General features: G+C 37.5%; 1 protein-coding gene across 1 annotated transcript in view; it reads left to right on the forward strand.

Moving 5' to 3' along the window:
• The window catches only part of LOC307152618 (leucine-rich repeat transmembrane neuronal protein 4), a 113,582-nt gene extending 97,566 nt beyond the window's left edge, over window positions 1-16,016 (forward strand). The window contains exon 3 of the mRNA XM_079861418.1: window positions 13,257-16,016. Coding sequence (XP_079717544.1) covers window positions 13,257-13,595 — 339 coding nt within the window. The 3' untranslated portion in view covers window positions 13,596-16,016. The remainder of the gene's footprint in view (window positions 1-13,256) is intronic.
• The last annotated feature ends 606 nt before the right edge of the window (window positions 16,017-16,622 follow it).

Genomic DNA, 16,622 nt, shown 5'->3' on the forward strand with positions numbered 1-16,622 from the left:
AACACAATCGCATTTGCACAATGTGTCCGTTTAAGGCTGAAACATCTTCTTGCATGTACATTTCCCTATTACATGCAGACTGTGCTGGTAAACCTGAGTGATTTAATATTGCTTATCGTACTTGTCACCTTATTAACTAAAGATCTAGCAGATTCCATACTGTGCATGCTTAGCTATAGCAGGATGACTCATGCATACAGATGGTGAATGTCTTGCGCCTTGTTTAGCCTCTTAGACATGGTAAATACATTGTTGCACCGAATTTCCTCTTGCATGAATGCACTGCAAATGCACAGCAGTAATGTTTCTTGTAATAAAAAGGTTTTGGCCTGACTGTTGGGAATGAATCCTACAGATTCCTTACGGTGCTCGGCAAGGCAATCTATTAGCCTTCGCTGTCAGCTAGTTGGCACGCTTCTAAGACCAGCAGCGTGCAACAAATCAAAGTGTTAGCTTGACTGTACGGCTTTAATATGCTACGTGAGCATGCTTATTTGCATAACTAGTGGCCAGGGCACAAGAATTCCCTGTTAAGCCCTGAATAAACAGGAATGGCAGAGACACCATGTCCCTTACATACTGATGAGTCCCTGCTGTCATAGTCACCCGTAATGGACAAACAGTCCAGCGATTTGACTATAGTTGGCCATGGTGTTGTCATCTGGGTAATGGGGCAAGAGACAGGGAGTTAAGGAACATCACAATATGTACTATTCCAAATGAAGGCACCCGGGACCGGGAACAAAACAGGAGATTTGTTACAGATGCTTTATAGAAAGCATTTAAACCTCACCTGTGGGTGAGACCAAAGGCATTATGGGATAGTATTCAGGCATACATGACCAACAATAAAAAGTTTTACTTGCTGTGTGCTATAAATAAGCCAAAAATAATTCAATCTAACATGAGGATACATGACTAATACGAATGTCCAAGATAAAGAAAAGGAAAAAAAAAAAAAAGGAAAAATCCTACCGCCCCATAAACTTTAGAATGGTGGTAAACTTCATTCATTAATTCATTCATTCATTCAAATATCATGATTTATTTTTTTATTTATATATATATATATATATATATATTTTTATAATATTAGGTTTTGGGTGAATCGCACAATGTGACATGTTACACCGTAAACTAGCCTTGCCTTGTCATAATTTTTTTTTTTTTTTTTTTTTTTTTTTTTTAAGTCAAATTAGCTGATATTTTCAGAGACTTCATAACCTTGAGGGTCTGTGTCCTTTCTGTGAGCTGGACAATGGCATCACTGTTTTCTACTGAGCTGCTTTATATGAATTAAACTCATTTAATATTATAATGATATTTACACAGTTATTGAACAGAACTGAATCAACACTGAATGACTTCAGCTGAACAATGACACTGTTTTCTTTTTAGAGCTGCTTTACAGCAGAATTGAACTGTTTGCATCAATGAATCAGTATTTTCCTGTTTATCCCTGTAAAGTGGCTTTGAAGAAAAAAAAAATAGTTTCTGAATTTTGTCTACTACGTGATTTGGTGGACAAATGCTTTTCATTTTTTTATTTGCAGTTTTCACTTATAAAGAATCAATAATAAAATATGATGTTCACCAGCTTATTAAGGTTTCCAAGAATGTAATCTTTTAATGAGGCTTTTCTTTTTCTTCATTATAATATCAGGACAATTGTGGGTCCGTGTAACGCTTCACAATTCAGTTTTCAGACCATACAATGCAAATGCAAAAATGAAAAATTGAAACCAGACATTCATTTTTCTTGTTTTTCCAGTTACATTATCAATGGATATTTGCCTTTTTCTCCCCTTTTTCAATTTTACTTTTGCTAAATTGTGACTTCAGAAACAAACATTTGAATAAATGAAATCTAACCGATTTTCTATTTTTCCATTTTTTGTCTTGTAATTTGTGCCGTGGGCGGTACCATTAGCACGGGGGTGTGGCCGTGGACTAACTTTACTATCATTTCATTGATGTAACTGCTTTATTTACACTGCATGCACGTTTGAGGAGAAGTTTAAAAGACGGAACACGGGACGACATTTTTCACCCGAAGTGCCATAACTTTTATTATTAATAGTCTGTGCTAAATTATAAGGCAGTCTCGGACCGGCCATCGGGAGCAGCCGGGAAAAGTGAAATCCCGGTGGCCTGGGTACGATTTGGCACCTTTGGCACATTGCCCTTGTTTGTATTTACCTATTCATTCTTACTTTATTTTATTAATATATAGCTATATCCTTGTTGTTGTTCATTTTACATGGTACAGTAGCCTAGGCAGCCACAACCACGAGATCCCAGACAGTTCATTTTCAGTGCAGCAGAACGGGGGTGGCTCGCGAGCTTTTCAAGATCCTTCACGGGAATCTAGAATAACGATAAAAAATTATAGCCTACTAAGCAAAAATATAGAAAAAAAATAAGCATATCCCCCCCCCCCCCCCCAATTTTTTAAAGGTTTTTAGCTCTCATTTGTAGTCTAATACAATATTTAATGTCTATAGTGCTGATTCATTATCGAATGGCGAATTTAATGTGCTCGAATAAATAAATAAAAAACAAGCTGGGCAATGTGCCAAACGTAGCAAGGTATTTCTGTTTATTTATTGAAAATAAATAAATATTATTGCTCTTGATTTGCAGCACAGTTAGCCATAGCCTAGTATCACCTCATGCTCATATCCCGGCGAACTGCTTCTATTATAATGAACAGACTAGAGTTCTACAACTGTGCTAGATTTAAGGGCATTTAACGGGAACGAGAAGCGTGTAGAGCTAATTAGCACACAGAAGCTCAAGCGGATGCCGTGGTAACGAACAATGCCCGCTATAGTGAAAACATCTGCATCTTTATTGTATTGCAGGCTATTACAAACGAGAGCTAAAAACCTAACAAAAAAAGAAGCTTTTTTTCTATATTTTCGCTTGGTAGTATTTTTATTAATAAGGTCAATACAAACAGGTAGGGCAATGTGCCAAATCATACCCAGGCCACCGAGATTTCACTTTTCCCGGCTGCTCCCGACTGCCTTATAATTTAGTACACGTAGACTATTAGCCTAATAATAAAAGTTATGGCACTTCGGGTGAAAAATGTTGTCCTGTGTTCCGTCTTTTAAACTTCTCCTCAAACGTGCATGCAGTGTAAATAAAGCAGTTACATCAATGAAATGATAGTAAAGTTAGTCCACGGCCACACCCACGTGCTAATGGTACCGCCCACGGCACAAATTACAAGACGAAAAATGGAAAAATAGAAAATCGGTTAGATTTCATTTATTCAAATGTTTGTTAATAAAGTCACAATTTAGCAAAAGTAAAATTGAAAAAGGGGAGAAAAAGGCAAATATCCATTGATAATGTAACTGGAAAAACAAGAAAAAAGAATGTCTGGTTTCAATTTTTCATTTTTGCATTTGCATTGTATGGTCTGAAAACTGAATTGTGAAGCGTTAAACGGACCATTGTGTCACCCTGATATTTTGTGACTTTTTAAATTAATTTTAATGAAGTAATTAAAACATGCTCATCAAGATGTGTATTTAACTCAATGTATGTATGAACGTATACATTTTTGAAGAAATGAGCATCATGTCATTGACCCATAAGTCAGTTCATGGCATCCACTCTGGGCGAACTGTTCCTGTAAGACAGTGAAACCCATTGAACGTCTGTCTGTCTCTCACGGACATTTTTCATTTGTGTTAAATTAAATATAGTGTCTACCCTGACTAAGGTCCACGTCTGTCACTTTGCCGTGCTGAAAGGTGTAGTTATGACTTGTCACACACCCTTTCTGTCCCTCACACACACATTAGTCTAGATTTATGTACATGCACTGTTCAGAATTCGTAGTTAGTATATTATAATTAATCAATGCCACCTCACTGCAGATCTATTGGGAGTGGCCGAAGGAAGGAATAGCTGTGAGAGACAAGAGAGAGAGAGAGAGAGAGAGAGAGAGAGAGAGAGAGAGAGAGAGAGAGAGAGAGAGAGAGAGAGAGAGAGAGAGTGTGTGTGTGTGTGTGTGTGTGTGTGTGTGTGTGTGTGTGTGTGTGTGTGCGTGTGCGTGTGCGTGTGTGTGTGTGTGGGACTAACCCACTGAGCTGGAGAGAGTGAGCGGGTACTGCTATGGTACCACTGAGTGCTCATTGGAAAGGTTTGACTCACTGCAAATGTCTGCCTTATTGTACAGGATTCACCCTGTTCATCATTTATATGTCTTTTCATTTGGATAGTCCACTGCATTCCACTAGCATAAACATTCTGGACTAGATATTTATCTTCTCAGATGACCGCTCTTTACCTCTGACACACATTATTACTTGTACAATGTGACACTTCTCTTCATCAGAGAAGTCACTTTCAGTCGATAGCAAATCAAAATAGACCATTTACAGTCTTAAAGGGATAGTTCACCCAAAAATGAATGAAATGAAAACGAAAATGTCTGTCCCATAAGGCTTTCATCTTTAGAACACAAATGAGGATCTGAGAGCACAAGAGTGAACACAAGAATGAACCTCATAGGTTTTTGCTGAAGCTCAAATGTGCTGCGTCACACGAGAATGAACCTCATTGGTTCTTGCTGAAGCTTAAAGGTGCTGCAAGAATGAACCTCATTGGTTCTCACACATCAAACTTACACGCTTGAGCTTCCGTTAACTGCAACTGATATTTGAGTTGAAGAATGTTTATATGTGAATAAAAGCCTAAATTAAATCTGTTCATCCTATAAAGCTATCGAGTCTCTTCAGAAAATGTGGACTAAACCGCTCAGTTCATTTGGATTAGTTTTATGATCTCTTCATGAACTTTTTGAAGCATCAAAGCGGTAGTTGCATAGCTACTACTCTATGGAGGGACAGAAAGTTATCAAATTTCATTAAAAAAAAAAATTCATTTGTGTTCTGAAGATGAACGAACGTCTTATGGGTTTGGAACGACTTGAGGGTGAGTAATTCATGAAAGAATTTTCATTTTTGGGTGAACTAACTCTTTAATAAATATTAATTAATTTGTTTATGTTATTCCAAATATTCCAAAGTTCTTCAATCATAATGAAAAACTTGCTTTTAACCACTCCACTCCAACCACCTTACGGAGAAGGAATGTAGAGAAAAATCAATGTATTATTGCATTATACATCAAACATTATACATCTTTTTGGCAACAATGTCTGTTTGGTTAAAATGGCAAGTCATTTAACAGTAAACACATATTTATCTCATATATACATTGAATATCATGACAAATAGCCATCAGAAAATATGTGTCAGATTGTATAAGAAACATTAGTTTCAAAAGGTCTTTCATTTAGACAACAATATTCCAACCTCTTTCTCATTCATTTTCTATTTTTCAAGCCACCTGGGGCAGTGGTTTGGATTTTGGCAAGCGCTCCTCTCTTTTTGCCCTGGTACCTTTTGATGTTTCTGAGGGTCCTCATAGACTAAAGGTCCAACCCACTTGTCTCCAAAACACACAGAGTAATAAAATGCAATAACCATTATTTAATAGATCAGCTCACAGTCTCTTCCTATGCTTTTGCAAGATTGCTTCTTCTTTGTGATTGATGTTGCCAAAAGGACCGATATACTGTATCAGAGAGGTCAATTAATATTGATATTTGCCATCACCATCAGCTGATAACCAATAATAAAAACGTTTTGCTTATTAATAGAATCAATCATATCCAACAGAATAGTTAAGAATAACAGAATAATATCCAACAGAATAGAATAGTTCTTGAAGTTTTATGTTAAAGCAGCATCATGTCTTGAAGTAGTCAAATGTAAAATAAACTACTCAAATTATAGGCACAATCTTCACTGCATGGTAATACGACATAATGCATTAATATTAGATGCTGTTGGAGAAGCAGGCCTGCAATTTAAATGAGTAAATTAGTTATTTTGTTTTCTTTAAAGGGGACCTATTATGCCCCTTTTTACAAGATGTAATATAAGTCTCAGATGTCCTCAGAATGTGTCTGTGAAGTTTCCATTTTTGAGTGGAGGGAAAAACATGCTGTATTTTCCTGCATGTATCTTTAAAGGAGAACTCCGGTCAATTTGTAACATTTTTTGGTAAATTTGGAGTGCTGTCAATACAGAGAACAACGACAAAAATCGGTGTTGCCTACACCGTGTTATCCTCTTTTTAAAATTTGCACCCTGTTGACTTCAATGGGGCAAGTTTTAAACCTGCTTTTAGCCTCTTAACATCCTTGATGTGTCATTACAAGTGCACATGTCATGTGAGTGATTCTTTCGGAGTGAACGCGGGTCAATCTGACTGCAGTAGATGTGAAAGATATTAATAAAAATGATATTTATTTAGCCAGCGCTCATACCTGTATTTACATCCTGTTTTCGGTCAAAGTCCACAGTAATCGATTGTCGAGTTCACGCGCATTGGTTTAGTACCTATGATCACGCGCGTGAACTCGACAATCGATTACTATGGACTTCGACCGAAAACAGGATGTAAATACAGGTATGTGCGCTGGCTGAATAAACATCATGTGACCCGTGTTCACTCTAAAGGAATCACTCACATGACCTGTGCACTTGTAATGACACATCAAGGATGTTAAGAGGCTAAAAGCAGGTTTAAAACTTGCCCCATTGAAGTCAACAGGGTGCAAATTTTAAAAAGAGGAAAACACGGTGTAGGCAACACCGATTTTTGTCGTTGTTCTCTGTATTGACAGCACTCCAAATGTACAAAAAAATGAGCTCAATGTTAAAATTGACCGGAGTTCTCCTTTAAATACAAATGAGCTGCTGCTCCCCCTGTTTTCCAGAAGAGGGCGGAGCCTGTACAACTAGTACTTTTGATTATCATCTCTATCGCGGTCACACTCACATGGCATTTCTTCATCATAATGAAAGTTTATTATGCGCATGCGTTTTAAAGCCATATCAGCCTAAACTTCTGATATCTGGTTTTCTGAGCGCACACACCCGAAGCACACACACAGAGAGCTGGATGTCAGAAGTTTAGGCTGATATGGCTTTAAAATGCATGCGCATAATAAACTTTCATTACTTTCGGCCGTAAGTATTAAACTGAAGTTCTCATTCACGTCTGGTTGTATATGGCTGTATATTAGATCTGTGTATTAAAGTGAAAGCAGCGTAATATACAGTACCTACTGATATGCTGTTAATATGAATAAAAAAAACAAAAGAAAAACAGAAAATCACTCACTGCTCTTGAGTGAATAACTCTGCAAACGTTTGTTCTGAGACACTGCTTATGATTTATGGGGATGAAAAAAAGAGGATTGGGTGGATTGTTACCATTATAGGGTGGTTGAGTACACACACTGCTGATAAACATTTATGTTCAAACACCATGTAAAAAGGGAATTTTACGTATTACAGTAGGTCCCCTTTAAGAGTTATTTTGCATGTATATTTGATAGTAGCGACTTTTTAAATATTGTACAGTTATCCAGCCAATATCAGTGAGCATTTTATCTTGACAATATTGCAGCTTGATTAGTATTTATAACATAACATAACAGACAGCAGCAGGTATATTAAGTGACATTTACACTACCTAATGCACAGATCCAATTTTTAATCCAATTTAATCCAATTCCATGTTAAATGGAATCTTGATGAGCAAGTGCTCTTCACATACACATGAACACAAATACGCATGTATTTGTACAAAATCGCTTTTCGTATATATTAGTGTTGGCATTACTACTTTTAACATCCCTTGTACTGGCCCTAGATGACTATCCATTTCTTCTTAACAAATCCCATGACACTTTAAGTAAAGTAGTTTTTTTAAGTAGCTGTGCATTCTGCTTGTGCCCATGCAAAAGCCATTCGCTCTGCTCAGGGGAATATGGGGAAGTGGATTAATTGTGGCATACAAAGAGCTTTAAACCCGATCCGCTGACACAACACATCTCATTTGCACTTGCGAGCCGGGCCTGCATTTGACGTTGTTTATTTATTTTGCTTCCTGTCAGGAGTCTCTTTGTAAAATCTCTTCGTCTGCCGCACCGGCAGAGCTCTCTTGTCACTAATGTTCACTTAGTGCTCGGTGACGGTAATCGCGCTTGGTCGCTCTTCACTATCTCTAAGCGTTCACTAATTCGCCCCTTTAAAAGCAATGAACTCTGGTCGTTCAGTGGAAATACATGGAAACTTGGTTCAGCATGATTTGTCATTGTGTGTGACAGTACGAGAGATGAGAATTAATCAGTATTTTTGTCATGTTTTCCAGAAATAATATGTGAAAATCCTGAAAACAAGATCAGCTACTTGAGAACCAAAACTGTGTTGGATAGTAAGATTTCATAGAATATATCTTGAATTAAAGGGGAAATATGAAGCACTTTTTCTTTGAAAAGTCTTTATATTTTGTTTTTGGGGTCTACTAGAACAGGCTTTCAATGAATGTTCAAAAAATACATTATTTTCCACATATTTTACATTGTTGCAGCACCTCTCTTCTCAGTCTGTCAGTAACGCTCAGGGGTGCGTTTCCCGAAAGCATCATTAGCCAAATATGGTCGCAAGTTCCATCGCTATCAGCATAGTTAAACGAGTCGGTGTTTCCCGAAACCATCGTTCGCAAACAGCATCGCACAGTTGTGTAGTTGGAACGACAACCATCAAGCTGTGGTTAGAAGCATAGTTTCTAGATTGCACGACATGTGGACTTACTAAATCCTTATCTTGAGCAAAATAAGCAAGCTGACATTCAGTACAACCTGTGTCTTTTATTTAGAATACATACAAATGTCATTTACGTCTTTTAGTTTGTCAAGAGATTTAAAGCGTTGAACGTGCTCTAGTACGTAAGAACGAGCCTATGATTGAATCTGGAAATAAAGCAAAATAACTGAGAAAAATGAGAAATAGTCCTCATATGTCATGTCTGTAATTTATATCAAAACATCTAGCGTTAATTCAGTCTCAAACAGTTTCATTAAAATAAGTTATTACTCCACCACGTGCATGACGTCATAAACCAACGTGGTTGAACGACCACTTTGCGACAACATGGTTTCGGGAAACAGTCGCGACTAGCTAGTTGATTTCTTCAACGATGCATCGTACTATTGTAGTGAGGCATCGAGTTACGTCGTAAAAAATCATATTCTGTATAATGCTGTTTCCAAAAAGACTTTCTTCCTCAACTGGAACTAGATTTGAGATATTTCGAAGATTCTTTTCCATTTGAAGACACTTTATAGTGACCATAGCTGTTATAAGCTCCAAAAATGATGATAAAATCACCATAAATGTAGAATGTATGACTCATTCGCTATATGATAGTTGTGTGTGAGAAACAGAACCAAATTAAGTTGTCAGTGAGTTGAGCTCAATATGAACTGGATAAACTGGTTCATTGAAAAGATCCAGCTCAAAAGAATTATTCATTCACTGATTCCTTAAGTGTAAACTGCACTGAGTTTTGTACAAAACATGCAAGGAAATAATTTGTCGATGAGTTTGGGAAAAATAAACTCATAGTTCATGGAGTTCTCTGAAAATATTTATGCATTTTTATTTAAATAATGTCAATTTATCTTGTTTTAAGGACATTTACCAGTCAGTGTTTTATCAGTTATATTTGTTGTCATATTTTCCAGTAAAATTAAAATATTTTTTGCAGTGCGCATGAGGCAGCCACATGTGGCATGTTTCTCCTCAACGCCTCTCCGAGAGTCACGGCATGAAATGGAAAGGCATATTTGCTTGTGTCACTTATCATAGGAATAGCTGCAGAAGCCTATGCGGGGGTTTGTGTGTGTGTGCGTGTGTGTTCTGCCTCTTGTGTATACACAGAGTGAGTCACCAGCGAGCACAGCACACACACTGGGAAGCAAGACAGATGCTGGGTTTGCACTCGGTGTAAAAAGCTATTACCCCAACCAGCGCGGTTCCTCTTTGAAAACGAGGCGCCACGAGGCAGCTTCTAAATGCAGACGGAAGCAGAGCTTAAAGAGGAAGTCGCGAGTGGGCTGGGAACGATGGGGGAATGAGGGATGTTGGAATGTGTGCATGTCTCTTGGTGGTGGAATCATTATCCGAGATATTTTATGACTATTTAATGACTCTTGTTGTGAGGGGGTGGTTTAATTACTCTAATTAAAGGGAGAGTTCACCCAAAAATGAAAAATGTCATTATTTACCTACCTTCATGTCGTTGCAAACCTGTATGTCTTTCATTTGTCCTTGGAACACTATAGGCTCAATAGATAGACATCAATAGATATTGATGTATATCCTGATTGTTTTGTTTTTTTTTCATAAAATAAATTGAATGAAGACAGGAACTCTCAAGCAACAAAAAGCACCATAAAAGTGGTCTGTCAAAAGTGGTACTGTATGACTCATGTGCAATATTCAGAGTCATACAATAGCTTTTTGTGATCAAAAAAGACCAAAATGTAAGTTGTTTGAAAATTGAAAATTCTTCATGGGAGAAGTACTGTATGAATGAATCATTCTTTCAAATCTGAACTTTTAACCCTCTATGGCATGGTGTTGCCCTCAGGCAACAAACCACATTTTTGGACCTCACACCGCCCCTTTAATTTTTTTATATATATATTTTTTATATATAATATCACCTGACATGTCTGTTCAATGAAATTAGGGGCTGAAGTGGGTGTGACCTTTTTTGGGGGGGTGGAGCTGTGCTTTAATGAAGCAAAACCACATGCTACAGAGTGCCACCAATTAGTAAGATAAATATCACTTTTTAACATGTTTAAGTTAAAATATTGTTTTATTAAAAAATATATGCATGTGCATCAGTATGTAAAGAAGTATGTTTGATTGTTTAAAGATTTATTTTGTTTTTATTTATATACTAAAACTGTGTTTTTTTGTTCGTTGCCTCAGGGCAACACTGTGCAATGAGGGTACTAAAACTCAAAGGTTTTCTACATAGGTGGAATAGGGAAAACAAGCAATATGTGCATTAGAAGGTTTATTTTATTTTGTTTATTTTGACAAACATCAATCACAAATGGTTTCAACCTATCACAAACATCAAATAATCAACAAAAATAACACCCCCCATAACACTTTATGTATAAATGTTCATATTCATATGAACATTTACACCAAACACTACACATACATATGGGGGGTGTTAGTTGTGATTGTATTTTTTTTCCTGTAATTTTAACTGTAAAAAACAAACAAAAAAAGCAACGGAAAAGACATTTTACTTGCTTAAGAGCCCCCCCCACCACCACCACCACCACCCCCACCACCACCACCACCACCCCCACCACCACCCCAAAGTATGCAATGCGTCAGTCACGTTTGCCAGAAAAGGGAGTGAGAACACACAAACACAAAGTTTTATTAAATCATACGTCCACCAGACCACACTTTTTATTCAGACTGGGGTATGGTTCGGAAAGGGTGAGTTTTTCATCCAATCAAACCAAACTCTGATGTCAATCGAACCCAGGTGTGCACCAAAAATGCAAGTGTGAAAGCACCCTACGTTACATAAACATAGAAAAAACAATAAAAAAAACAATCACAAACATCAAATAATCAACAAAAACAACTATTACTACAAATTACAACTAACACCCCCCATATGTATGTGTATGTGTAGTGTTTGGTGTAAATGTTCATATGAAAATGAAAATTTATACATAAAGTGTTATGGGGGGTGTTAGTTGTAATTAGTAGTAATAGTTGTTTTTGTTGATTATTTGATGTTTGTGATAGGTTAAAACCATTTGTGATTGATGTTTGTCAAAATAAATCATTTTCTAATGCACATATTGCTTGTTTTCCCTTATTCCACTTATGTAGAAAACCTTTGAGTTTTAGTACCCTCGTAGCACAGTGTTGCCCTGAGGCAACAAACCCATATCTGGTTCAGGGGTGGAGGGGGGGCACATTTTATGATGGATATGTTATCAAGGACCCCCAAGCTCCCAAAAAATGGGGTGAAAGATTTTTTTTCCCAAAAAACAAAAAGTCATGCCATAGAGGGTTAAATGAATCGCTATTGCAGTCTGAGTGATTGATTTTGTTCAAATTCTTCACGAGAGAACTAGCAATGTTGTAAACAAATCATTCTTTTGATTCAGATCTTCTTAATGAAACTTTAATTCAGTTCCAGTTTGAACGATTGTTAGCACTTTACAATAGGGTCCTATTAGTTAGCATTAGTTGAATAATTAAATAACAATGAGCAATACATTTGTTGCAGTGTTTATTCATGTTTATTAATATTAGTTAATAAAAATAGAACTGTTCATTGTTAGTACGTTAAGTCAGGTTCATTAAATAACATGGTCACGCTTTAGTTTAAGGCTCCAGTTCTCACTACATATTATTACTTTTGCCTCAATAAACTCCTAATTACTGGTTATTAATAGTTGTAAAGTATTGGGTAGGATTAAGGGATTTAGAAGATGGTCATGCAGAATAAGGCATTAATATGTGTTTTAAAAGTACTAGTAAACAGCCAATATCCTAGTAATATGCATGATAGTTAATAATGAAAATTTGACCCTAAACTAAAGTGTTACCAATAATAATTACAGATTAAACTTTTGATTTTAATAATGCATTAGTAAATGTTGAAATTAACATTAGGATTAAGAAATGCTATTTTTCATCATTAGTTCATGTTAACTAATGTTGTTAACTAATGTTAAATAATGGAACCTTATTGTAAAGCAATGACTGATATGTGAATATATTTTTTTGAATCAGATCTTTTCAATGAATTATTAATTCAGTTTGAGTCTGAATGATTCATTCTCACATCAGACTGATTCTGTTTTTTGAGTTCAACTTTGACTCCGGTTGTAGCGGTTAATGTTATCAGTGGATAACAACTTACATTTTCTTGTCACAAAAAGCTTCAAAAGACTTCATAGCACTTTGAATAGGCCACTTTGGTGGCCTATTCAAATGGTCAAATGGACCACTTTTTGATATTTCATGGTGCTTTTGAATATTTTTTTAAAGCTTGAATTCTCTAGTCCCCTTTCATTATATTTGCATGCAAAAGAGCAACCAGTACAATCTTCAAAATTTCCCATTTTGTGTCCTACTGAGGAAAGTAAGTCATACGGGTCTAAAATGACTTGAGGCTGAGTGAATAATGGCAAAGTTTTCATTTTTGAACGACTACCCCTTTAATGACGATTTAATGACTGTTGATGGTTTAATTATTCTAATTAAGATTCTTCAACTTGTCTCATTCTTGCTCTCTCTCTACTTTACCCCCCACAGGTCCCTCACCAGATGAGCACTCTGACCTTCTACAGGTACGAGCAGCCCATAGTGGACTACTGCCAGGCGCATCAACCCCTGCGGCTCAACATGAGCTACGATGGTCCCCCCCAAAGCCTGGAGGGGCTGGAGGAGCTTCCCCCCCGCGAGAGGAGCACCATCCAGACTGTGGCCCTTCCGGCAGTGCCCACCATCAACACGGGCACCACGGGACCCTGCTCCCCACCCAGCCAGAGAGCGCCCATGGAGGGGCCCAGCATCCCCTACCCCACCACAGAACGCTCCATTAACTATCCAACAACAGAACGTTCCACCAGCACCCTCACTTTTAGACGCTAACAGCCCCGCTCGTATAGCAAGGCATGATGGGTAATTTCAAAAGAGGCTGTGCCTGGGTGGTGATCCACATTCTGCCGGCATTAACGCAGCTGAGCGTCTGAAAACTGTGCATACTGCTGCGCGCTAACTGTTTCTCGCGAATATAGAGAAGTGAAAATCATTCCCAACGACGTCGCTGGAGGACACGAGGATCTGGCATACGGTACACTTCTATTGTGGAGTGTAGTGTATTCTGGAAAATGGGATTCCATTTGTCTCTTTCCATCTTTTCTTTGTTCCGAATCAAAGGCCAGTACATGTTTTGTTGTCCCCGTTCTGCTCAATGGCAAATTGAAATCCAATGCAACATGCATGAGACGTTAAACGTGGCTTTGGTTTCATTCAGCCCTCGCTCTGCACCGACGCTAGGACGCCTTCTCTGGGGAGTAGATAATGGTGATTCTCCCATGCTGAGTGAAGAATGAATAGGAATGTGCAATAAACAAGGTTTTTGTTTTTTTGTTTTTTTTTTGAAGAGGGAGAGAGTGTGAGAAAGAGCAAATTAATGTTCACCAGAGCTCAAAGGCCTCTCGCTGTTATTTTCATTTAGTTGCCAGGGAGTGCTCATAAATGCTGTCATTATTTGATTCAAAAGACAGATTTGTCCAGACATGAGAATGTCAGATGGAAGATCTGTTTAAGTATAAGAAAACTCATTCATTAAATTCGAAAATTATATCTCACATGGCAAGGTCTTTCAGTGTGCACATGTACCAAAGATCAAGCTTCTTAGATGTACATAAAGCTTGTGTTTCCTTTCAAAATGTAATCAAATGAATCAGTGTGTCTAACGCATACTGTAATGTGTAGGCCGGCTGCGTTCACGGCTGACGACGTGTTGCCTGATTTTTATTCCTGCAGAATTTAGTACTGAAATGCAGAGTAAAAAACATCAAGCTTTGTGTTTGAAGGCTACCTGTTAACTAGATCGTGTATGTGTTTGCTTGTGAGTGTGTATGTGTTTTTTAAGTTTAAAAGCTGAAGTGTGTAATTTCTGCAACCACTAGTGTCAGAAATAATGACTGTTTTCCAAAAGGTTTCCTAAACACTCTCTTTATCTGCCATTGGTCAGGCAAACAGAAAACCACGCCCCCAAACTTACACCATTGGTTGAGCTGGTGTTGCTATGTTGGCTGGTCGGAACTATGTTTTGATGTTTCTGCTAAATCAACTGCTTGTTCATACTTTTTACTAAATACTCTCTGCATTTAGCTAGTTAAACAGAAAAATTACACACTTCAGCTTCAAGAAGGTAGAATTCTAACGGGGAGGAGCAGACATCCCGAACTCGGATAGCATGCTGGAGTTACCATACAGTGGCAGAAACGCCTTCTTCACAAGTATGCGACGTATCTCAAGCGCACCGTCCTGTTGTACACGCCGTTGTAACAAACTTCCAGGGGGTGGCGTTAAACTGGATGTGTTACTATTGAGGTAGCCAGCTGTCATTGAAGAGTGTCGTCTTCAAAACTGTTGCTACGCTATGACAGTAATTGACCTTAATGGAAAAGCTGATGGTGGAAATGCTGGCAATCCACCACATACTTGAATTTATTTTTTGGCACACAACAATGTGTGAATTGGAGCTTAGCTAGAAGCGTTTACATTCATATACTTGTGTAAAACATGTTTCTGACCAAAACGATCTTTCTAAACCATTTTCAAATGGCTTTTTAATTATCTAAGGGAGTGATCTGACAATAACAAAGCTAGAACCTCTAATAAGAACCTCCAGTTGTATTGAAGAGCTGAATAAACCAAGTTTCAGTTCAGAAAGAGGTGGTCAGTCACCTCAGGTCATGGAGTGTTAACCAAGAGATTTTCTGACTCTAGATGTCACTCAACAACGCAGCTACACGGATGAAATTGCTATAATTGGATGAAACAGCAAGACATATGGGAGACCGGGGACAACTGTAACTGAAATTTCCTTTATAACCCGAACTTCTACTTCAAATCTACATGCCATGTTTTGAAGCAAGAAGCGTATATATCTGCCAAAAGTAATATTATCATTAAATTGAATTTAATACAAGCTGTCAGAGTGTTATGGGTTTGTGACAATGACTTGGGGCAATCATAACACATAACACACATTTTTTTATTAACCCAACTGTATCTCTGATAAGAGCACACATCAAAATAATAGTATTATTGATCTAACATGTAGTGCTATTACTGAAGCATTTTCACCTGATGATATATCTTTTAGATGTCAGGAATTATGTTTAAAACAAAGAGCGGGAAAATGCTTTTTACAAAAATGTATTATTCGTGTAATTTATTATTTAATATGAAAAAATATACACACACAATTACAAAGATTTGTTTTATTCCAAGATAAAATTTTAGACAACAGAAGAAAAATACAGGACATCCCCCCCCCGAAAAAAATCAATGTTATTTCTCACGAAGTGAAACGATTACACTTTTCCTCAGGCAGAAAGTGATCTCTACTAAACATGTGCTGAATATGTGTTGCAATAACCTCCGGTCTCCCATAGTCATCGAGGGCCTGTTCATTTTTTAGTTTGAGTTCAGCTCTCGTGTGGCTTTTCTTTGAACATTACACTATTACTAGTCTAATGGTCATCCAATAGTAACATTACATTGATTCTGCATCACTCGGTTTGCAGGTTCACACACTGTAGTTCAGCAGAGCATTTTGGTCAAGAAACTCTCTGGCATTACAAGCCATTGTGTAGAAATTCTGTTTGGTTTTTCTTTCTTTTAACCCTCAAAGGACTTTTGAATAACATGAGAATATGGAGAATATTATTGCCTGTAAACTGTTTGTTTGTTTTTCTTTCACCCTGTGTGCCTGTGCGTTTGGACTTCACACAATGAATGTGGACATGGTACCTCACCAACGGTTATTGTGGATATTGCAAATTTCAACCTGTTCAAAGCCTCCGGAACAACGGCGGGTGGTGACATCATCACCCGTCTTCTTAGGGGCCACGGTAACCACTTTGGGCCCTTCAGAAC

Source organism: Squalius cephalus (assembly GCF_949319135.1).
Source record: "Squalius cephalus genome assembly, chromosome: 24".
NCBI classification, from domain to species: domain Eukaryota; kingdom Metazoa; phylum Chordata; class Actinopteri; order Cypriniformes; family Leuciscidae; genus Squalius; species Squalius cephalus.